The following is a 23,444-nucleotide window of genomic DNA, read 5'->3' as shown; positions in this document are numbered from 1 at the left end:
GTGGGTGACTGCATGTGGTTGAGAATCGGGAAAAGTTATTGCAAGGAACTTGACATATCTCTTGGAGCATTTAGGGGGAAAATAGCAAAATAAGTATACAGGCATACCTTGGAGATGCTGAGAATTCAGTTCCAGACCACCACAATAAAGCAAATACCACAATAAAGCAAGTCACACAAATGTTTTGTTTTCCCAGTGCATATAAAAGTTATGTTTGGCCAGCCCTGGTGGCCTAGTGGTTAAGTTCAGCACACTCTACTTCGGCGGCCCAGGTTCGGTTCCCAGGCATGGACCTACAACACTCTGTTAGCAGCCATGCTGTGCTCGCAGCCCACATACTAAAAAATAGAGGATGATTGGCACAGATGTTAGCTCAGGGTGAATCTTCCTCAGAAAAAAAAAAAGTTCTGTTTACACTATACTGTGGTCGATTAAGTGTACAGTAGCATTCTGTCTAAAAAATGTGCATACTTTAATCCAAAAAATATTTTATTGCTAAAAAAATGCTACCCATCCTCTGAGGCTTCAGTGAGTCGTACTTTTTTTTTACTGGTGGAGGATCTTGTACAAAACGCAGTGTCTGCGAAGGTCAATGAAACGAGGTCTGCCTACATAGAAAAACAAGCAAAGGAAAATAGTAAGACAGCCGTCAATGAGAGAAGAAACGTAACCATAGTACACTACTTGGCTCAACAGAGAACAATACATGATCACAATGCTGTTAACACTGACTAGGGATTTAGCCAAAAATTATGACCAAGTTATATTAGGAGGTTGGAGAGATGAGAAGTGGGGTGATTGGGGTGCAAGAGAGTCAAAGCTTCATCTACATCAGTAGGAAGCCATTTGACGCTGCCTAAAACAGGTACATTAAGGAAATAGTCATTGATAATCTAAGTCAGTGGTTCTCAGTCAAGGGTGATTTTGCCCCCAAGCAGATGTTTTCGGTTGTCATAGCTGGGTGGGCATGTTCTGGGCATCTACTGGTGCATTAGTTTCCCATTGCTGCTGTAGCAAATTACCACAAACTTAATGGCTTAAAACAACACGCATTTCTTAACTTACAGTTCAGGGATTCAGAAGTTCAAAATGGGTCTCAGTGGGCTAAAAATCAAGGTTTAGCTGGGCTGCATTCCTTCTGGAGGCTCCAGGGAAGGACCCATTTCTTTGCCTTTGCCAGCTTCTAGAGGCTGCCTGCCTTCCGTGGCTCGTGGCCCCTTCCTCCATCTATAAGGTACATCACTGTTTCCAACCTCTATTTCCATTGTCACCGGTCCTTCTCTGACTCTGCCTCCCTCCTCCACACTTAAGAATATTTGTGATTACATTGGGTCCACCTGGATAATTCAGGCTGCTCTGTTTATATTAAGGTCAGCTGATTAGCATCCCTAATTTCATCAGGGGGCAATGGGAGCCCCCTGCGGAGGTGAAACCTTTTCTATCTTGGTCTGGGGAATGGGCACACAGGTGAATGCATATGTAACAGATGTAATTGTTAAGATGTGCACACTTTACTCAAAGTATGTTATACCGCCTTAAAACAGACCACCAATTTTTAGAAAAGCAGTGAAATTTATGATTTTAAGATTGGGGGTAGATACTAGGAGGAACAGCTCAAGGTGTCAGCAGCAGTTGCCTGTCAAAAGCATGACTAGGGTGTGACGGAGTGAGGAATGACAGTTTTATTTTCCCTTATTCTAGCACTTAATTTATAATTTATGTTCCCTTGATAAAAATTAACAACTAAAAAAAAAGAAAAACAGGGAGATGTGTTCATTCACTGCTTCCTTAGGACAGAGTTCCTGTTGGGAGCCAGGCTCTGTGCCTGGCAGCCGGGGGGGGGGGGGGGGGTCCGCCATGAAGACGAAGCAGACATGGTCCCAGCCCATGGACAGCTTGGTTCCATGTCGGGCAAGGTGGTATGCAAATAGCCCAAAGCCCTAACCAGTTGGCTTCTAGGAGGGGCTGTGGATGAAAGAAGTGAGCCCAGGAGAGGAGAGTCCATTCTCATGGGCAAGTGAGATTTTCACCTCTGCCCACCACACAGCGTTGGCTCCAGACCCTGGCGGAGGGCGGGTGCGCACAGGCGGTCGTCACTGGGCCCCCGGGTTCAGGGCTAGGCGGGGCACAGAGCCCTTCTCCTCTGCACCCCAAATTGGGAGCCCCCAGGGACTATCAAGCTATTCTGTACTCTGCTCCCCTAACTCAGCCCAGGGTTCCTCCCAGCCTGCCTTCTGCACAGCTTCACCTGACAGGCACCCCAACTGCGGCCTTTATCCTCTGCCTGCACCCTGACACTTTCACTCCCATGGTCCACAGCATAAAGAAGCCAGACGGTGGCTGGTATTTAACCTTCAGATGCTGAATGCATCACTGTGCAGGGCATTTTTTGCTTTGCTCAGCATTGCGTTTTCGAGATTTATCCACACTGCCACTTGTAGCTCTCTTCAATTTCCTAACTGCCACAGAGAGCTCCACTACAGCAGACCGCAGTTGATCAGTTCTTGTATTGATGACATTCTCCCCACAGAAGCTCCTTGGGCCACTTCCAGGGGCTCCCTAGACCCTCCCCCTGCCCTGGACCAGGCTGCAGTCCCTCCGGGTTCCAGGAGTGTCTGTGTTCCCTTAGCAGGGAGTGGGCAGCAGCGCCAGGGGACCCCGGCAGCTGGCGTCGTGACTTGCTGCCTGCCCACCACACACTCCAGGCAGCTCTTGAGGCCAAGGGGCCCCGAGGGAGCATGGCAAGGCCGGCGGGGGAGGCAGCTTTCCACGTGGCCCCCTGGTCCCTGCGGTCCTCCAGGCCCCTCCAGGCCCCTGCAGGCATGCAGGCAGCTCCCTCTGCACCTGCTACCCGCCCCCCCAGTCCCTGCCGTCACCCCTCCATCAAAGTGTTTTCACTGATAGTTTAGGGGGCTGGTCAGCCTCTGGGAGAGCAACAGCAATAGATGGCAGCCACAATGATTTATTGAGTGCCTACTGTGTACCAGGCACAGTGCCAAGACCCACGCCTGGATTATTAATACAGCAAGCTGATGGGGTGGCAACTATTATTATGCTGTTTACAAATGAGGACACTGAGGCAGGAGAGGTCAAGGCATGTACCCTCCCCACAGAGCCACCCCATTGAGCACGGGGCACTGGGCTCCGAGGCCGGCTTCTCACCGGTTCTGCGGGGCCTTTGAGGGGAAGGCTGGGGCTGCTCCTAAACCTCACTAGGGGAGTGCCAGAACCTATGGGGCCCTCAGGCCTCAGGAGCAGGGGCCATCCTCTGCATCCCCAACTCCTCTGTTCCCCTTTCAACACAGAGTCCTGGGAGGAAGGGCAGACCCAGACTGCATTCCCCCCACCCCTAGAATCGCCCATTCCTTTTGGCTGAAGAGACAGGCAGAGGACCATGGGAGGTTTGCAGGGAGAACTGCAGCTGAGGTCCCCAAACTGGGACTCTCCGGCTGGGGGAGGTTAGACACCCCCCTCCCCACTGCCAACCCCACAGGTCATCTGGGACAAGTCAATTTTCCCCACGCCTTTGTTTCCTCATTGGTAAATGGAATCAATAATTGTCCCACCTTTGGCATTGTTTGGGAGTCAAAATAAGATTTCAGGATCCCTGGTGTCTGAGATCTAGAAGATGCCCCATGCGTGGTGTGGTTGCTGAGAGGTGGGGTGAGGTTCAATTATTTTGAGGGCTGAATCCTCCCTGGGCTGAGACTCAGGCAAGAATGGGTCAGACCCTATCCTCTGGAAGGGGGTTGTTAAAGCTAGACAATCACAGAGGAATACTCTAGGGGATTATTCAGACAAGGGCCATTTAAGTGGGATCTTGAAGGATGAGTAGGAGCTCTCCAGGTTGAGAAGGAAGGAAAGGACATTCCAGGCACAGAAGCACAGAAGAGGGTATAATCATGGATTGTTGGGTAAGCCTCCCAAACTGAGGCTGGCCAGAGAAAGTCGTCTTAAGGGGACCACAACCAGACAGGAGACTGGAGGTCATCAGGGCCTTATGCTGCCCAGGCCAGGGCTAGGGGTATGAGGAGGGGCTGACTCTTTATTCTGGAAGCCTTGGGGAACCACTAACCACCTCAGGGAGGGCTTGATGTGGCTAAACTTGTGGTTGCAAGCATCCGGCCTGTCGCAGCTGGGAAGGGAGTTGGTGGGGAGAAGCTAGCAGTGGGAGAGGATAGAAGTGTGGGGACAGATTTGAGAGCTGTGTTAGCTGACAGCTAAGGGACAGCCCTCAGGGGAGGAGATACACACAGGGGTCTGGAACGGTGCAGAGGACCCCCACCCATCAGCTCTCCTGCTTTACCCCACCGTGGCTCTGCCAGCCTCCCTGTCTTTGCTCTGCTGGTGCTCCCCCTGCAAGAGCTCTGGCTAAGGGGAAATCTCCCCAGCCCTCGCAGTCCCTCTCCCGGGGGTCGGGGGCGGAGCAGCCTGAGAAGAGAGGAGCAGGGGCGCCCCCAGTGGAGCGTCAAGATGAGTTCCAGTGCTCTGGTAACCCACCTCCCTGACCCAGGAGCCTGGGCTCCACTTCTCTCTCCATCCCTCCCCCATCCTTGGGGAGCCCAGCCGGTACCGCGGGGGCGAGCAGGGGCGGAGCCACCGAGCAGTTATAGTTGGACCTTCCAGGGGACCGATTCCTCGCCTGCAGCCTCCTGCGCTCCGACTCCCCGACGCCCCGATTCCGCCACGAGCCAGACCCAGTCGAGCCAACTCCTGGCCCGCCCCGCCGGGCGGCCGTCAACGTGAGCACCCTGGCGCGGGGCTCGGGGGTACGGGGCCCATGGCGGGGAGCCCCTGCAAGCCGACCGCTGTTCGCATTGCTGCTGCTTCTGCTGCTGCTGCCGCTGCCCACCGGCGCCTGGTACAAGCACGTGGCGAGTCCCCGCTACCACACGGTGGGCCGCGCCGCGGGCCTGCTCATGGGGCTGCGCAGTTCGCCCTACACGTGGCGCCGTGCGCTGCGCGCCCCTGTCGGACCTCTTGCCTGGGACACCCTCGGCCTGGGCGCGTCTCCCCAGGGGCCGTCTGCTAGAGACACCCTCTCCCCGACGCCCGCCGTCCGAGACGCTCTCCTGTTTCCCTCCGGGGTTCAGGCATTGTGGGAGGCGCGACGCAGGAGCTCCTGCGCAGGGCTCCCCGTCAGTGCGCCCCGGAGCCCGCGCCGGAACCGGAGCCGCGACTGGGCGCCGATTTCTGGACCTCAGCGGAGCGGGCCAGGTACGTGGGGAGAGGAAGGGGGCCGGGAACGCAGCGGGCGAGGGGATCCCGGGAGATCTGAGCTCGGAAGGTAAGTCTGCGTGCCCGTGGGGCACCCGGCCACCTTTTCATCCTCACTCCGCGCCGAGAAAGGCTTTCCCGGAGCAGCCTCTACCCTTCCTCATTGTTTCCTCATTGGGAAACATTCCTGGGGGCGGGAGTAGAGGGCCCACAGCCCTTTCCCCACGGTCCTGTTCTGTTCTTTCTAGAGCCTTCGGAGAGCCTCCCGCACAGCCATGGTCTGCACAGCGAACTGCCTTCGCCGGCCCCCACCTCGCCGCAGGGCCGTCATGAGCACAGCCTCTGCCCGCGGCGCCCCCGCGCCTGACCCAGGTGCGGTCCCTTCGGCCTCCAGGGCGCGCAGCTCCTGCCATGCCAGGCTGTCTGGTCAATAAAACCCGCCTGGTTCCTGCGCCCCCGCGTGCGACACTTTTCCTCCAGGATGTGTACTTTGCCATCTAGCTTCGGGGCACAAACAGCCGCGCCTACGCCCTGGCAAATGTCAGGAGCCCTCGCGCTGGCCAGGAAACGCTCCCCCAGCGGCCCCCTCCTCCCAACCTATCACTTTACCCCGCCCGGTACCCCGCCACTCTGTGCGCTGCCGAGATTTGTATGTCCTTTCCCGGCAGAAGGTGGGAAAGAGGCACACCAGGGCTTCTGCCTTCTCTGCCAGTGCTGCCTCTCCTATTCCGGGGTGGGGTCGTCAGACCAGGTCTCAGGGGCCCCTAAGAGGGGAGGGGCCTCCCATGGGGCAAGGGGCAAGTCAGCTGTGGATCCTGCGGCCATCCACCAACGTGTGCAGGAGGAGGAAAGCCGTGGCTCTACCCTATCTGTGGAACTGGAGCTGGGATCCCAGCCTCCCAGGAGCCCCACAGTGCGCCCCCTCACTGTGCCTCCGGGCCAGGCTAAAGAGAATATCCTCCCCACGGGGGTGGGACCTCAAGACCTGGCAGCCTACCTAGCATTCCCCCCATCTCCCAGCATTCATTTCAAACCTGGATCTCCTTGGAATCCCTCAGCCAAAGGCTTCCAAGGAGGAAGGAGGACCCGCCCCCCCCCCCCCCCCCCCCGGCCCCGGCCCCTTTCTTCAGGGCCCTGCTCTCCTCCTAGGGAGGAAGGGCCCCCACTTCTTACCCCTCTTCATTTCCAGTTATTGGCTCCAGCCCCCAATGTAAATGTACTCTGCCATCTTGAATAACAGGGACCTCCCTCCACCTGGGCCCCCTTCCAGCTCCCCTGTCACAAGTGTCTGGGCCCTACCACCCTCCTGCTATCTCTTCAACGTGGGTTCTGACTCCCACAGCTGTCCTGGACCTTGAAGCTCCTGGTCACTGTGCCCTGATGCTGTCTACCCTTGGAGCCCTCCTTGGCCATGTGGCAGGGTCTCCTCTTGGGGGCACCCAGCAAAGAATGGAGGAGGGGCGGTCCAATGTCTGTCTACACAGCTGGCTTTGGGATGCCCATGTGGAACCAGCTCCCACAATCCCCACCTTGGCCTCTGGAAGCCCCCACTTCTCCTCACTGGCGATTCCTTCTCCTCTCCAAGAGAGTGCATCCTTCTCTCCATGTGGTCCCGTAATCTGGGTGATCTTTTTTACTCTACTGACCCCTGAATTTATTTACCCTGATCCCACCTAGTTTTTTTCCCCCCAGCATCTGCACTGGGGGAAGGGGTGGTCACAAACCCCTCACGGCAACCCATTCTCCTCCCTTCGAGCCCACTCCTGCTCCTTCTCCTCACTGAACTTGGCCTTTCAAAACATGAGTGTCCTGGGCCTGGCCCAGTGGCAGAGCAGTTAAGTTCGTGTGCTCTGCTCTGGAGGCCCATGGTTTGCTGGTTTGGATCCTACGTGTGAACCTATGCAGGTGTCCCACATACAAAATAAAGGAAGATGGGCACAGATATTAGGTCAGGGCCAATCTTCCTCAGCAAAGAGAGGAGGATTGGCAGGGGATGTTAGCTCAGGGCTAATCTTCCTCAAAAAAGACCCCCCCCAAAACATGGGTGTCCTGACTTTGTCACTCCCAGTATACAACGCCTCAAGGGCTCCCCCCTGCTGACGGGATGAAATCTATGCTCTGGGGCAGGGCCACAGGGACAGGGGGCCCAGTCCCCTAGTCTCGTTGCTCCCTCCCTTTCCCTGAACAGCCTGCAGGAACTATGGGCAGATTCCAGAACAGCCCTGTGGTCCACCCTGAAGGAGGACTCCAGGGCCCCAGGTTGGGTTAAATGTCCCTCCTCGCTGCCCCAGCCCTGTGCCTCCCCTGGCCAAGGTACACGGATCTGTTTCCATGGATCTCAGCGGATGTTTCCCCAGTGCTCTCCAGCACTTGGCGCCAAGTGGCCCGCAAACGTTTGGTCTCAGGTGCGGGGATACTTGGCGAGGGGCTAGGTTTCACGTTGCCTGGAGGTACCCCAGTCTAGATAGGTTAGTGCCAGGTCCAAGGTGAGGGAGCAGAGCCGATTAGGGGCTCGGCAGAGGCCCGTCTTCTCTGCCTACCACCTTCTTGGCACTCCTACGCCCCTGCAGTGCAAGCAGCCCGAGGGCACCGGCCTCACCCCAATCATCGCCCGGCCCAGCAGAGCTCAGCCGCGTCGGAGCCAGAGAGGCGGGGCCTGGGGAGCCCCTCGGACGATGCCATCCCACCCAGAGCCGGCAGGTGGCGCTGCGCGGCTGCCCTTTCCGGCTACAGTCGCCGCTCCCCGCCTCCGGCGGTGGGCGGGGCTAGGGGCGGGTCATGGGCGGGGCCGTGGGGATGGGCGGGGCAGACCCGGGGGTCCCTGGGCCCGGCTCCTGCACCTCTTGGCTCTTTGGTCTTCGCGTTCTCCTCTCTTCCTCTGGTCTCTGGGTCTCTTGTTCTCATTTCTTCCCGTCGCTTTAGTCCCGCCTGCTCCGATTTCGCTCTCTGAAGAGAGGCCTGGTGTAGTCTGAGGGAGGAGGCCGTTAGCGAGGCCTGGCCATCCCGTGGGGCCATTAACGCACATTAGGGAAGAGGTGCCGGCCTGGGAAGCTCTGGGGCGTCAGACTAATGGCTCCACCCCCGAGCCCGGCCCCCAGCCATTCCTCTGGCTGTGACCAGGCCTCTGTCTACCACCAAACCCCAGTGTCCCGGCCAGGCTCCGCCCCACAGCTGGGGCGTCGGAGCAGGGAGGTAGGTTCAAGGTCAGAGGAAAACCCCCTCCCCACAACGGGAGCACTAGGGCAAGCCCCATCTCCGGTGGACCCTCCCACAGCCCCAGGGACAGCCCCGGGGAGAGAAGCACTGAAAAGTCCACTCTCCCTTTGTCGCAAGGCCTGCCTGCGCAGCAAGGTGGCAGGAGACGGATGAGGGTGTGGGGGGTGGTGATCCCCCTGACCTCTAATCACCTCCGACCTGACCTCCGTATGCTGGCTCCTGGCCTCACTGGTCAGCTCCCTAGCCCAGTCCCCAGCGATCCTGAACAGCCTACAGCCCCCAACACCTTTCTGCCCACACTCTGGGCCTTTGCCCTTTTCTCTGCTCCTCTCGCAGCCATCACAGCGCCCCATGCCTAAGGCCGAGGCCAGACAAAGAGGAGGGGGGAGTGGGGGGGGGTGGGAGGAGGAGTTTGCCCAGGAGAGCCACTGGGCCTCCTTTCCTCACCTCTGTTACTCCAGGCCCTCCATAGCCACCCAGTTCCCTCCCTCTCATTCCTGCCCCCCCTTTGGAACAGTGACCTGCAGCTCTTCCCTGGCTGCCCATTATTTATTCTGTTGCTGTCACCTACTTCCTTTGCTACCCCCTCTTGTTACTCTGTGATGTTGCCTTTGTTACTCTGTTACCTTCCGTGGTACTTCCTCAGCTCCTTTTCTGTTTGGGGGCCTCCTTTGTTATTCTGGGATGCAGTGTTCCTGGCCACTAGCTGTGACCACATGTCCCTCGCACCGCTCCTTCCAGTGGTGTTCTGTTCCCATCCATGTTCACATACAGGCTGAGTCCTGGGCTGCAGAAAGCAGTGGGGGCCCAAGGCTGATGAGCGTCTGTCCTACGGAGTGGGGAGCAGGTCTCCAAGCCTCCCGACCCAGGGAACCAGGGGCCCCCAGCCTGGGGGTCTCCCATCCCTCGACCCTGGTGTGGCCCTGAAGCTACAGCTTGGCATGTCCTAGGTGGTTCTAGTTGCTATGGGGTGACCCCACTTACAGTGCTATATGGTGCGACTGCATTGCCCACACCCATCCTCACAGCCTCCAGTGGCACCAGCATCAAGTTGCGTCCAGGGAGGCCAGTCACAGGCCAGACACGCAGCCTCTGGACAGGCAAACAGACAGACGGAGGTGGCCAGCCAGGCTGGAGTCTTTGGCAGCATCGGCCAGGAACTCAGAGGTGGGGGTGGGGGAGCAGCCATGCAGCTTCAGCCTAAGTAGCTTTTAGGGGCAGCAGCTAGGGTGTGGACACCCAAGGGGCTGCGGCCCAGGAAGCCGTCCAGAGGCGGGCCCTGTGCTTGGCCGGGGCTAGGAGCCCAGGCTGAGGGCGCCGGAGAGGGGAGAAGGAGCAGCAAGCATTCTGCCTGAGCTGAGCCTGCTTCTGCCCTCATGGGGAACTGTCTGGGCTGGCTGTACCTGCCCCCCTGCGGGGACCAGGTATGTGGGGTGGGGGGCAGGGCTGGGGAGGGGCAGGCTGAGGGTGAACCTGCTGCTCAACTCTCTTCCTGTGTCTGAGGCTGAGAAAGAGCTCTATGGTGAAGAGCGTGGACTTGGAATCTCACAGCCCTGGGCCCAGGAGGAGCTGGGGAACCTTGCCTGGGTGTCTTTCCTCGCCTCAGTCTTCTGATCTGTAAAATGTCCTGAGCCCCCTATGTTGTTCCAGGTAAAATGTACTCAGAGAGGCGCAACAAAGCATAAATGATTCTCCATTGTGATTGTTATTGTCCAGTTGGGGGAAGGGGGCAGTCATGCTGGGGTCGGGGTAGAGGCCAGGGGAAGGGGAGGGTAGAGGGAAGGTGGGGCTAGGGCAGGGGAGGGGAGATCCGAAGGGGCCTGAGAGCTCAGAGGCCAGTCCTCAGCACGTTTCATCCCAGGTCAGGAGGAGGGTAGCAAAGACCCTCTTGTCCCAGCCAGACAAGTGCATTTCCTCCCCCGACTCTTTGCAGTCACAGACCAGGCCTGGGATGGAACGGGGGGTACAGTGAGGGGCCTTGGCAAAGGGAAGGGATGTGGGGGGATGTTTAATGGATGTCTGCATCACAGATAGGCACAAACACTGCTGAGCGAGCTGGGGAGTCACCCAGTCACTGGCCTCCAGGATAGAGGGGAGGGCTGCTGCCATGTCACTTTCAAATCCCCCTTTTGCCACCTGGACGGTCCTGGGACTCTGCGCTAGGCCAGGGCAGCTCTGGGCACAGGAGGGATCCAGATACAGGGACAGCTGGCTAGCGGTGGTGAAGGGGCTTCCCAGGAGGGTTGGCAGAGCTGTGACCTTTGTTCTTACCCTCTGGCCCCTGTGTGGGGTCCCTCTACCTGAGGACCCTTCTCCACACCCTCTCCCACCTCAAGAGCTGCCTCCTTGCTAGTGCCACGCATACAGTAGGTGCTCAATAAAAGTTCCTAGACTAGGAGGCAAAGGTGCTGGCGCCAAGGAGGCTGCCCAGTGTAGGGGCGAGACAGAGGGTTCTGGTGATTCGGGATCCCCTGGCCCTGCAGACCCCGCTCCCCGCGCGCTGCCCTGGGCTGGCGGGGCGCCGAAGCAAGGACACGGCCGCTTGGGCCCTGGGCGGAGGGGGCGGCCGGGCGGAGGGGGCGGGGAAGGGGCGGGCGCGGGGGCGGCGCCGCAGCCGGAGCCCGAGCCGGAGCCCGAGGCGACTGGAGCCGAGCGGGAGCCGCCGAGGCCGCCGCCGGGTCCCCAGCGCCACCGCCGCCGCGCCGTCCCCGAGCCCCTGCCTGCCGGCGGCGGGCGTGAGCGCCGTGGCCAGCCCGTGGCCGGCGGGTGGGCAGCCGGCGCCATGGCCGCGCCGGAGCCGCTGCGGCCGCGCCTGTGCCGCCTGGTGCGCGGCGAGCACGGCTACGGCTTCCACCTGCACGGCGAGAAGGGCCGCCGCGGGCAGTTCATCCGGCGCGTGGAGCCCGGCTCCCCAGCCGAGGCGGCCGCGCTGCGCGCCGGAGACCGCCTGGTCGAGGTCAACGGCGTCAACGTGGAGGGCGAGACGCACCACCAGGTGGGTGCCCGCGCCCCGCCCGCCGCCCTCCGGGCCCCTCCCCGGGGAGCGCGCCCTGTGCCGCGCGCGCGGGGGGCGCCAAGGACCACCTGGCTCGGCACCGCCTGAGCCCGGGCCTCCAGCTCCCTGCGCGGGGGCCAGGACCGGGTTGCACAAGGGCCTGCGTGGGCTCCCCGGGGGAGGTGGGGGACGTGGCCACGGAGGCAGCGGCCGCCGTCCTCCTTCCTAGCCTCCTCCCCCAGGAAGCTCAGTCCTGCACCGCGGAGGCGGGAGGGATCCTGGCAGGGAGGGCCCCGCACTGCGGCTCTTGGGCCCTTGGCCCTCGCTCTTTAGTCCTGTTTTGGCCTCCCTGTACAATGTGTGGAGGTGTAGGGCACCTTGTGGGGTCTCCACGCAAGTGGGTGCCCTGGATGCTTTTCTATGAGTGTGTACATATGTGCGTGTGTACACACACAATGTATGTGAGTGTGCAGGTGCCTCTGGGGATCACCCATGTGTGCACACATCTGCCTGTGTGTACTGGGGGGGGTGGTGTCACAGTAAGGGCACACCTGTATGAGCCTGTATCAGTGAGTTTGTGTGTGTGTGCACTGGACTATGTGGGTGAATATATAGGTCTGCACCCCTAGCTGTGTGTGTGTGGATAGATCCTCATGCCTGGACTTGTGTGTGAGAGCAGGGCTCTGTGTGTGTGTCGGATTGTGCGTGTGTCAACATACAGGTCTGCATGCCTGGATGTGTGTGTGAGCTGGGCTGTGTGTGTGTGTGTCTGCCCACCTGGCTGTGTGTAGTCGTTAGTGTGTCTTGGCAGGCTGGTGTCCTAGTGTGTGCCCTGGCTGATGGTGTCTGGGTCCCGATAGGAGTCGCTACTGGTGGCAGCACATTGCTTTCCATGGTGGCTGCCGGCCCTGCCAGGCTCTCTGGCTGCAGACCCTGCCTCCTGCAGCTGGAGATTGAAGGCCAGAGGGAGGGCAGGTTTGGACCCCTGGAGGGGGTCCATCTCCACTGGCCAGGGACTCACCTGGCTTGGGTCCAGCCTCCTTTCACCTGTTCTTAGGGTCCTCTGTGTCCTCCCAGAACTATGAGTTTGTGACCCGTCTGCATGGCCAGCCCTGAGGCCTAGAGAAGAGTAAACTGGTTCTTGGCTGGGCTGGGAGCTAAGCTTCTTTTCTACCCCTGGGGCCCTTCTCTATCCATCTGTCTGTAGTCCTTCTGTCTTCCACCCAGAGTGTCAACTGGATAAAACTGTTTGCTGAAGGAGGGTAGGGGTCAGGGCCAGAAGACTTGGCCTGACAGGCCACGGGGAGGGGCTGGTAGAGCTGGCACCTGGCCTCTGTGTAGCAGTCACTGTCATCCTTGCCCCAGGAGCGCCTGCTTATTCCAGGCCTCCGGGTGCTGGTCTCCGAGAACTTCACACACAGGACCATGTGGGACCCTCCCACTGCCCCAGGAAGGAGGAGGTGCAGTTATGGCTCCCATTTTACAGTTGAGGAAACTGATGCTTGGAGATATTGGGTGACTTGTCTGGGTCCCACAGTCAGGATGCAGCAGGGTGCTGGGGTCTTCCTGCAGCTCTCTGGGTCCCGGGGAGAGAGGAAGGACAGAGGAGGGGCAGGGGTGGGTAGGGGGAAGATGGGCCTGGTTCAGACCCTCCCATCTGAGGATGACTTCTGCCAAGCAGCTGATGGGGGCCCCATCTGCCCTCCCCCAGGCCTTGGAGTGTGGGTGTTGCCTTTGCTACCCCAAAGCCCAGTGGGCACTGCCCCTTCTCCCTGCAGGGCGCACAGTGGCATGTGTGCTCCACGGCCCCCACACGTACCTGCAGAGACACACAGATGGCCATAATGCCACACTTGTCCTACAGGTGGACCTGTCCCTCCCCACCCTGCCTGCTGGGTCTGAATCCTGCTTACTGGCTTGTGTGTAGGTGCTCACGTAGGTGCCTTGCCACAGGAACCCAGGTCTTATCATGGCCTGGGGGCAAACAGAAGGCCTAGAGGCAGGGGTTTAGGCTTCTGTGCTCCACCACTGACAAGGACAGAAATGGGCACAGACACTCAGACTGGGACCCAGGGAGACACCTCTCTCCCTCAAACCCAGACCAAGAGAGACCCTGAAACACATGAATGTATGCCTGTGCGCAGGTGCGTGCGCGCGTGCACACACACGCACACTGAAAACCTGAAGCTCAGCCGTGCACCATCTTTCTCACTTCCAGACCACTGCCTCCCCCAGCTTCCTGGTCCCTCCTGGAGAAGACCCTTGGCTGAGGCGATGACCCTGCAGCCCTGGCAGGCTGGGCCCAAGTGTCAGGGGCCCCGGAAGAGGAGGGAGGGAGGGAGCGGCTGGAGCCTGGGGGTGGGGGGTGGAGCCAGCGGGCCTCTCGGTCCAGCCGCCCACCTCTGGTAGGCCAGCCGCCTGCCCGCCAGCCCGGGCCAGCCCTGGGTGGTGCCACTGTCCATATGCTGCCCAGGGTGCTGGCCGCTGACTGCTCTTGCCACCTGCCTGCCCCAGGTGGTGCAGAGGATCAAGGCTGTGGAGGGGCAGACTCGGCTGCTGGTGGTGGACAAGGAGACGGACGAGGAGCTCCACCGGCGACAGCTGACCTGCACCGAGGAGATGGCCCAGCGAGGGCTTCCGCCTGCCCACGACCCCTGGGAGCCAAAGCCAGACTGGGCACGTGCAGGCAGCCTCGGCTCTGAGGCTGGCCAGAAGGTATGGCGGGCTCTGCCCACAGGGACCACCATGGTTGCTCCTAGAACCACCATCTCGGCCTTTTGACAGCAGTCTGTGCTTCTGCTCAGCCCCGGAAGTCTCTGTCTCCATCCCTTCTGCTTCTCGGGGGGCACCTTCTCTGCCCCTGATGACTACCCTCTTGGCTAGTTCGGGCCACTCTTTCTGCCTTCAGCTTTCAGCCTGTGTCCTAAGCCAGGTGGGGTCCAGGGCAGCCTGGCCCTGGTTCCTGGCCTGCTTCCGCAGGATGGAAGCCATCGGAGCCACCTGGCCTGGGGAAGGTCCCTGTGACAAACCACCTCCCTGGCCTAGGGGCTAACGAAGTTGGGGAGGGGCTGCTGGGACATCCTGTGCTGAGTGTGCCCAGGTCTGTGCCTGGTCAGGTGTCTGTCTGTCTTTGGCTCTGTCCCTGTGTCTGTCTGAGGTGCTTGCTTGTGCTATGAAGGTCTTGGAGGAGGCTGGCTCTCCTCTGCGGGCAGTTAGTGGTTGGGGGCAGCCCAGGAGACTCAAAGCTGGGTCCTCAGAGTGGGGTCTACAGGGGTTGGGGTACCTCCCCCTTCTGCCTGCCCCGCCTCCAGGCCAGAAGAGCTGGAAAAGCGTGTGTGGGGGCTGCTGTTCCACCTCCTTCTAGGGAGCAGGACCTAGGGGTGGCCCTACCTGGGCAGCACCTGGAGGCCGGGAGGAGGGGCCAAGGCTGCTTGCTCTCTGCCTTCCTGGAAGCCCCATGTTAATGTCTCTCATGTCCTCACTCCCTTTTTTTTCCCTTTTAAAGAAAAACCCTGGGATTCAAGCCCAGGGTTCTGCAGATCTCACTTTGAGGACCACTGGCCTAAGGCTAGTAGAGGCAGGAAAGCTAAAGTTTCCGGGTGTACAGGGGACCCAGACATTTGCCATATCCCTTTCCTGAATGTCTCCCGTGTGAGCTGGCCGTGCCTGTGAGCCCGACCCTGAGGGGCCTGTCCTGGGGGGAGACGGTGTTCCAGGTGGGAGTAGCCTGGGCACGGGCCTGCGTGGAAACCCATGGGCCGCTTTTTGTTCTTGGTGGCTGGAGGGCAGAGGACCGCGGGGGTGGGCAGGGCCATGGTGCCAAGCCCTGGAGTCTGCCCTTTGCCCCGGGGCCGCAAAGGCCAGAGCAGGGGGTGTTAGGGTCAGATTTGTGATTTCAGGGTGGCCCTGGGATGGTGCGCTGCCTGGGCCCCCTCCCCGGCCTGAGGGCTGAAGTCTCCCTCCTTCCTGGGCGGCTTGCCCCTGGAGGAAGCGCCCCTCCCCCTACACGTTCGTCCATTGATTTAGACACAAATGGCTGAGTTCACCTTCCTGCGGAAAAATCCACCCTCAGGCCTTATCTGGAGGGTGGGGTGGCCGAGGCACCTTGTCCTTGGGTGGGACCTTCCCCCTCAGCTATTTCAGGCTCTGGGGGCTGCAGGAAGCCCTAGGAGGGGGCTTCCTCTGGGCATATTTTTAGAGGAACAAAGTGGGGCCGAACTAGTTAGTTCCTCTGTGGTTGGGGCTGGCCTGGGACAAGGACCCCAGAAAGTCCGGGGAGGGGCCCGGGGGACAGGGTCTCCCCTCCCCGTCCTCGCCAGAGACCCGATGTTTAATTGGCTGAGCTCAGAGCATGGGAAGGAGGAGCTGGGCCTGGCTGACCAGGCTCAGCTCCCGCCCCCCGCAGAGGGTGATGCTTACAGGTAGTAATGTATGTGCTGTAATGGGACGGGAGAACCAGGGTGGGAAGTGTGAGGCTGGCTTTGGTGCAGGATGAAGGGACCCATCCCTGGTGCCCTGTGGAGGGCAAAGGTCAAAGTGGGAGTCAGGGCCCTGTGGGCCACTCAGGTCCCCTCAGCCTCATTTTCCTCCTGTCCTGGGGGACAGGGATGGGGGAGGTGGGGCAGGGGAAGACACTCATGTGGCCACCCCTCCCTTTGGGGGCTGTCAAGGCCTCATCAGTGGTGACTCAGCCCTGGGCCAGACCCGGCTGGGGGTGGCTGCAGCTGCAGTGCAGCTGATCCTGACAGTGACAAGAGGGGGTGGCCCCTAAACGGAGATGGGGCAGCTAGCAGTGCCAGGGCCATGGGGGCAGTAATGGACCCAGCCCGTGCCCCCACCACAGTTTGGGAGACCCTTAGGGGCTGAGAATGAGAGAGGTGACAGAGTCCTGCAGGGGGTGACCACCTGGTAGAGGACCCAGTGCCTACAAGAGGGTTCTGGGGCTCCCTGGCTCCTGCCCCGCTCTGCTCCCAGTGATCCATAGCAGGATTGTCTTCAGTTCTGGGGTGGGGTCCCCTCCCATGCCTCTCTGTCTCCCAGCCCCGGGAGCAGGTCCTGGGACCAGGGCAGGGCCTCCTGGCAGCTTCCTTCCTTCCTTTCTTAGGACGGAAACTCAGCCGCTGGGGGGCTCCGGGCTGGAGCCTGAGCAGGGGAGGGGGACTTAGCCACCACCCTGTTCCCCAAAGTGACTCAGCCCTAAATCCCCACCCATCCCTGGGGAGCCTGGGCCACAGTGGGAGGTGGATAAATGGGGTGGCAGCCTGGGCTGGCCGGAGAACTCAGGCCACTCCAGCTGGACACTCGCTGCCTGCCACTTCTGTCCCACCTCCCATGGCCCGCTCTGGGAATGCCACGTCAGCTGCCCCGGCCCCAGGAGCCTCTTCACGGAGACCATCACGGGGGCTTGTGCAGGTCAGGTGGGGTGGGGGCAGGGTGGGTGGTGAGGACCCCAGGAGCTGGCTTAGCCTGTGTCCCCTAGGGTCAGGAGAAGGGACTCTGGGGACCCTGGTGTGAGTAGGCCAGACCCTGAGCAACAATGGGGGCCTTTTTCTGCCAGGGTGCCAAGGATGGTGAGTCACCATCTGGGGAGGCACAGCCTGGCTCCCGGGGTACCCCCATGCCAGCCTCTTTGTCTGGTTACAGGCATGGCTGGGAGACCAGGGTTTGTCTGGCTCTGGGGCTGCCCAGCTGGGAGCCCATAGGAGCCCAAGGGCCTGGCTGGGAGGCAGCAGGAAGTGCTCTGAGCCAGGGCAGGGAGCAAGGAATGTAAGCAATGTGCTGGGCCGGGCCTGCACCCCCTCCCACCCACTGCTCGCCTGCTCTCTCGGCCTCCCCACTGGGCCACCCTACTAGGTCACCAGCCTTGGCCCTCACCTGAACTCGAGGGTCTAGTGCCGAGATTGGAGCTCCTTGGATCCTGATCGTAATGAGGGATTCAGGCTAGACGTTAGGAGAAACCTCTTGGCTGATGTGGTGGGAGATGGCCGTGCTGAGTTGAGGCAGGAGGATGGCCAGTATGGTCCCAGACCCGGATGTGACTTCAGCCTGGCCTCATGGCCCCGGATGCCCCTCCAAATCCTGCTTCCCATTTGGGGATCTTGAGAGGCCCCACCCTGGAGGCCACTGTGGAGGGCGTGGGAAGAGGCTGCCGGGTCTGGTGCCATGGGGTTGTCCTTTTGCATATGTGGGTCACTGTGTGTGTCCGTGTAGCGTGTCTGTGAGTGTGTTTGGATGTCTGGTCTCTGTGATCACGTGATGTGCCTGTGCCACCTGGGCCCATGTCCACATGCCAGGCGTGGTCATGTCACACTTCTGCATTCCAGGCACAGCCTGCCTGCCTCGGGGCCTGTGCTCTGGCAGCCTGTACCTGAGAGCACCTCTGTGGGGAGGTGTGGGCCGGCCATAAAGCTGCATACCTGTACCTCCAGGTGTGTCAAGGAGCGGGGGTGGTCTATGCAGTGGGACTCTGGAGAACTTGGGGGTCTCACACCCCTCAGTTTGGCCCACGTTGCCTGGCTGAGCCCTGAGGGACCAGCAGACTCCCAAGGAGCAGCAACCCTGTCCCTGGAATTCCTGAGGTCATGTGGCCAGATGGTGGTCTGCAGCAGGGGTTCTCAGGGGTTCTGGGCAGGCTTTGGGGGTCAGGAAAGTGGTCCTGGAGAAGGGGTGCAGGCTGGACAGGAGGAGGGTGTTCCCGACAGGTGGGAAGGCCCAGAGCCCAGGGCAAGGCACCTGCCCTGTGGGGAAAGACACACTTGGTCCCACAGCTGGGCAGCCCCTGCCCGGCAGGCCAGAGCATGCAGTCAGATTTGGGGTTTGGGATGGGGTCACAGGCCTGGGGGCTGCAGGGGGACAGGTGCCTGAGGCCTGGAGACCTTCCCTGAGGGCGTAGGGCCCCTCCCTCAGTGCCACCCCAAGCCCCAGCCTGGCGCAGGGTCCCTCGGATACATGCAGGGAGGTGGAGGGTGAGGGAAGGGCCTCAGTGAGCACCCCCACCCCGAACTCTCACCTGCACGCGCACTTGAGCCCCGAGCGTCCCAAGAAACCTGAGCTGCTGCCCGCCCGCTCACTCCGGCCACCCGCCATATTTAATTGAGCACCAGCAGCCACTGGCCCCTCAGCACCGTGGTCACTGCCCCAGGTCCCAGCTGGTGAGGGTCCTGGGGTTTGGCCCAGAGCCCTACTGCAGGATGCCAGAGGTAAAGCCAGGCAGGGCCCTGGGGTGTCGATGGGGGGATGCTCACGGCACTGTGGGCCTTCCGGGTCCCACCAGGGGTGTGGGAGGGCAGGCCCTACCCTCGGTCCTCTCCCTCGGCCCCAGCCCCAGCCGGTGTGTCCCTGTGTCTCTGGGCCCTGTGGGGGTGGAGGCGGCTCCAGCTTGCTCTGGAATGTGAAAGCAAACACAGCCGCACTGCCACCAGGCCTGCGGAGGCCACTAGGGGAGAAAACAAAACTGCTGGGGCCGAGGACGCTTCCATCCCCACATTCAGAGAGGGAGGCCCGGGGAGCGGGGGTCACAGGCAGAGCCCGCAGGGACAGCCAGCCCGGGACCCCACGATCAGTGGCAGCTCATCTTGCCTGGCCTCTCCCAGGACCCTGGTCTGTGCTCAGTGTTGTCCTTAAGCCAGCTGATTCTCCCAACACCCTGTAAGGCCCCATCAGAAGTCATTTTTGGGTTTGGAAACAGCCTTTGCCCAAGATCCCACAGCTGGAGCTTGGTCACAGCTGGAGCTCGGTCACAGGCAGCATAATGGGGCCCCTGGGGCAAGAGCACATGGTGTTTGTTTCTGAGACCTGGGGCCGCTGCCAGACAGGCGTGATGCTGAGTGTGGGGTTGGGGCTCACACTGCCCACCTCCACTGCTGTGCTCGTACACCTGGGGCCTGAGGCCTCAGGCTGGTGTCACAGCCTCTGGGGGTGGGAGATCAGAGCTGGAGCCTGACCCTGAGTCCCTTGTGGCTGCAGGATGTCAATGGGCCACCGAGGGAGCTGCGCCCTCGGCTCTGCCACCTGAGAAAGGGCCCCCAAGGCTATGGGTTCAACCTGCACAGTGACAAATCCCGGCCCGGACAGTACATCCGTTCTGTGGACCCAGGCTCACCTGCTGCCCACTCTGGCCTCCTCGCCCAGGACCGACTCATTGAGGTACCTGTCACCAAGGCTTCAGGGAGCTGAGTGTTCTGTGTGTGTCTGTCTCTGTCCCTGTGTGTGTCTGTCACCCTGTCCCCTCTGTGTCTTTGTGCCTAACCCTGTGTGTCCCCATCCCGTGTGTCTGTGTCTCGTCCCCTGTAGGTCTTTGTCTCTGTCCTCTGTGTCTGTGCCCCTGTCCATGTGTGGCTGTGCCCCTATTCCCTGTGTGTCCGTGTCCCTGTCCCTTGAGTCTGTCTGTCCCCTGTGTGTGTGTCTGGGCCCCTGTCCTCTGTATGTTTGTGTTCCTGTTCCCTATGTGTCTGTGTTCTTGTCCCCTCTGTGTCTATGTCCCTGTCCTCATGTATCTTTGTCCCTGTCCCGTGTGTCTGTAGCCCTGTTCCCCGTGTGTCTGTGTTCTTGTTCCCTGTGTCTGTGTCCCTGTCCCCTGTGTCTGTGCCCCTGTCCTGTGTCTGTATCCTTGTTCCCCATGTGTCTTTCTTGTCCCCTGTGTGTCTGTGTCCCTGTCCCCATGTCTTTGTACCTGTCCCCTGTGTGTCTGTGTCCCTGTCCGCTGTGTCTGTGCCCCTGTCCCGTGTGTCTGTGCCCCTGTCCCCTGTGTGTCTGTGCCCCTGTCCCCTGTGTGTGTCTTTGTCCCTGTCCCCTGTGTGTCTGTGCCCCATCTCCTGTGTGTCTGTATTCCTGTTCCCCACGTGTCTGTGTTCTTGTCCCCCGTGTATCTGTGTCCCTGTCCCCTGTGTGTGTGCGCCCCTGTCCCATGTGTGTGTCTGTGCCCCTGTTCCCTGTATGTGCCTGGGCCCCTGTCCCATGTATGTGTCTGGGCCCCTGTCCCGTGTGTCTGTATCCCTGTTCCCCATGTGTCTGTGTTCTTGTCCCCGTGTGTCTTGTCCCATGTGTGTGTCTGTGCCCTGTTCCCTGTCCCATATTTGTGTCCCTGTCCCCATGTGTCTGGGCCCGTGTCTGTGTACCCTGTGTGTCCGTGTTCCTGTCCCCATGTGTGTCTGTATTCTTGTTCCCTGTGTGTTGTTCCTGTCCCCATTTGTCTGTGTCCCTGTCCCCTGTCCCCATGTGTCTATGTCCTTGTCTCTGTGCCCTGTCTGTGTATGTGTCTGGGCTCCAGGTCCTCTCTGGGAGGAGGGAGATGCTGGGAACTTGAGCTGGCCATCCTTTTGCTGCCGCGGCTGGTGACAACGCTGATGAATATTTGATGCCACGCCTGGCTGGGGGGCTGGTGGGGTGTGCCCTCAGGCAGTGCTGACCTCATGCTACTTGTGGTAGGTGAATGGACAGAATGTGGAGGGGCTGCGCCATGCAGAGGTGGTCGCCAGCATCAAGGCGCGGGAGGACGAGGCCCGGCTGCTGGTGGTAGACCCTGACACAGATGAGTACTTCAAGCGACTGCGGGTCACACCCACCGAGGAGCATGTGGAAGGTGGGCCACTGCCCTGCGGGCCTGGGGCTGGGGTGGAGGGTAGGGGGCTGGGCAGTCACTGACACAGTGTCCCCACAGGTCCACTGCCATCACCAGTCACCAATGGGACCAGCCCTGCCCAGGTGAGAGGGTGGGAATGGACAGGGTGGGCCCAGGAGACCATAGAGGCTCCTTTGGGGGTCCCAGGACTGACAGAGCCCCACTGAGATCTTGTCCTTGTGTGGGCACAGTTGTGAGACTCAATCTGGCCCAGTTGCTCCCAGCTTTAATGCCCCTCTGGACCCTGTCCTGCGTCAGCCACACTGCAGTCCCACAGGGCTGCTGGCCTCCCTGTTCCCTCTGCCTGGCTACCTGGAGCAGTCCTCAGTCTCTCCTCAGGAAGCTGTCCCTGGCTTTGCCCCAGGTGATGCTCCTGTGGGTGATTCATACATCAAAACTGGCCAGGGCCGGGCCACCTGTCTGCTCACTGCTGGGTGTCCCGTGTCCTGCCCAGGATGGGCCTGGAGCCTAGTGGAGGCTTGGTGCCCACTGCTGAGTGGAGGAATAAATGCTGCTCCATTGGGGTGTGTGTGTGTGTGTGTGTGTGTGTACTGGTGGCTCCTGGGCAGGACCCCTGAAGCCTTGCCCTTGGTTTCCCAGCTCAATGGTGGCTCAACATGTTCATCCCGAAGCGATCTGCCTGGCTTAGACAAGGACACTGAGGTAGCGAGTGCCCACCCACCTCCACTGCTGTGCTCACACACTGCGGGGCCAGAGGCCTTGGGGGTGGGTGTTTGTGGAGCTATCAGCCTGGGCAGTGGGGCCACCGCCTCCAGGAAGCCCTCCTGGGCCTGCTGCCCCAGCCCCACCAGGTGGCCTCTGGTATGAGCTCCCTGGGAAGGGTTACCTCTCTGGGGGCTTGAGTCCAGGGCTCACTCTGGCCATCTGCCCGCCCCTAGGATGGCAGCACCTGGAAGCGCGATCCCTTTCAGGAGAGTGGCCTCCACCTGAGCCCTACAGCGGCCGAGGCCAAGGAGAAGGCAAGAGCCACCCGGGTCAACAAGCGGGCGCCCCAGATGGACTGGAACCGGAAGCGCGAGATCTTCAGCAACTTCTGAGCCCCTCCCTGCCTGTTTGCCGGGCCCAGGCCTCCTCCCCGCATGGACCTCGGGCCTTGCTCCACGGGCCCGGCCCAGAGCTTCCCAAGCCTCAGTGGACTGGAGGGGGTGCCTTCCTCACGCCCAGAGGGTGTGGTGGTCCCACCACCACCCAGGAACCAACCCGTGTCCCAGTGAGCCCCCCTCCTGTCCCCTTCCTGCTGGGTGCTGGGGGAGTGTGGCAGCAAGATCCTGGAGAAGGAGCCCCTGAGATGTGAGAGAGACAAGGAAGAGAAGGAGAGGGAGACAGGGAGAGAGGGAGACGGGGTGGAAGGGAGAGGGAGGAGCGGCAGTGGTGACCGCAGGGCCGGCTGCTCTGCCTGGGCCTGCTGACTTAAAGGAATTTGTGTTTTTGCTTTTTTTCCAAAAAGAGCTCCAGCTCCACACATGTTTCCACTTAATCCAGAGCCCCCGCCCCCGCCAGGACGCACTCTCTAAATAATTGCAATAAAACAAACCTTTCTCCACAAACCGGTTCCTTTCCACCCCCTCAGCAGCAGTCATCCCGTGAGTCCCAAGGACTTCCAGGGACAGAGGCGGGGATGGGGGCGGGCGCTCCAGAGTGTGCTTGTAGGGGCCAGATGTGGTTGCAGGAGCTGCCCCTCTGCCTCATCCTTGCCTTTCCTGGCATGGGTGGTCACTAGGCCAGGCCCAGAGGGGTCTGGGGTCCAGGGCCTGAGGATGAAGGCCACGTGGCCCCCAAGAGGGCATCCTCTGGACAGGCCCCTTGTCCCTGTGCGGCAGCCCCCAGGCCTGGGGAGTGTGGCTGTGTGAGAGCCTAACCTATCAGGAGGGACCCCAGGCTTCTGGGCTCAGCCCATGCCTAGAACTCTACCCTCAGGAGACCCCACTGACTGCCTTTCCTCCCTGCCCTGAACCCAACCGACACTGCTGTCTGCCCTGTAAGCCATAGCGCATGCGCGCCCTCGGAATAAACAGGCCTTCCTCGCACCCTTGGCTGCCTCTGTCCTTCCTGAGCCCTTAGTTGGGGGCTGGGGGACCGTGGGCCGGGCAGGAAGGCAGCAGCCCGGGCAGCTGCTGAATCTCTACCGCTGGAAATGGGGCTCATTCCTAAGCTTCCCCTCCCCCAATCCATATGCCTGGCATCCAAGCCCAGACCCCTCTCAGCTCCTGCTCCCTCCTCCCTTCCCTCTCCCCTCCCCAGCCCACTTGGGACCCCTGTATCTTGGAGCCCTGCCCTTTTCTTGCCCTCTCTGGCACACTGTGGGGCCCTTGCCTACCTCCTTTGCCTGGTGAGACCCAGGCCCCCTGCCAACACCTCGCCAGAGATGGCTTCTGA

At 60.7% G+C, this 23,444-nt stretch overlaps 2 protein-coding genes and 1 long non-coding RNA gene across 9 annotated transcripts; 2 read left to right on the top strand and 1 right to left on the bottom strand.

Annotated features, from left to right (window-relative positions):
• Positions 1-471: 471 nt before the first annotated feature.
• LOC138917192 (uncharacterized) lies at positions 472-17,465 on the bottom strand. Its single transcript, XR_011424891.1, has 4 exons — positions 17,303-17,465; positions 9,060-9,220; positions 8,058-8,185; positions 472-608 (listed from the first exon to the last, which is right to left on the bottom strand). It is a non-coding gene; the product is annotated as an uncharacterized lncRNA (long non-coding RNA).
• Positions 4,474-5,670, top strand: NPW (neuropeptide W). The gene is made up of 3 exons (XM_070232567.1): positions 4,474-4,491; positions 4,614-5,217; positions 5,466-5,670. Exons 1-3 carry the CDS (start codon positions 4,474-4,476, stop codon positions 5,582-5,584), a joined length of 741 nt encoding a protein of 246 aa, XP_070088668.1. The 3' UTR covers positions 5,585-5,670.
• NHERF2 (NHERF family PDZ scaffold protein 2) lies at positions 9,214-23,095 on the top strand. Of its 7 annotated transcripts, none has more exons than XM_070232475.1 (7): positions 9,214-9,857; positions 13,943-14,143; positions 19,394-19,573; positions 20,855-21,008; positions 21,087-21,130; positions 21,648-21,713; positions 21,947-23,095. In XM_070232475.1, the coding sequence occupies exons 1-7, from the start codon at positions 9,810-9,812 to the stop codon at positions 22,103-22,105; spliced, it is 852 nt and encodes a 283-aa protein (XP_070088576.1). In that variant the 5' UTR covers positions 9,214-9,809; the 3' UTR covers positions 22,106-23,095. The 7 variants fall into 7 exon arrangements, with proteins under 7 accessions (XP_070088576.1, XP_070088577.1, XP_023472355.1 ...); XM_070232476.1 differs by having other exon boundaries at positions 9,719-9,857; positions 21,648-21,710; XM_023616587.2 differs by lacking the exon at positions 9,214-9,857 and adding an exon at positions 11,055-11,428.
• Positions 23,096-23,444: the final 349 nt, after the last annotated feature.

This window comes from Equus caballus, chromosome 13 (assembly GCF_041296265.1).
Source record: "Equus caballus isolate H_3958 breed thoroughbred chromosome 13, TB-T2T, whole genome shotgun sequence".
NCBI classification, from domain to species: Eukaryota; Metazoa; Chordata; class Mammalia; order Perissodactyla; family Equidae; genus Equus; species Equus caballus.
Note: the sequence above shows the minus strand (reverse complement) of the source record. Positions and strands in the feature narration are given on the sequence as shown.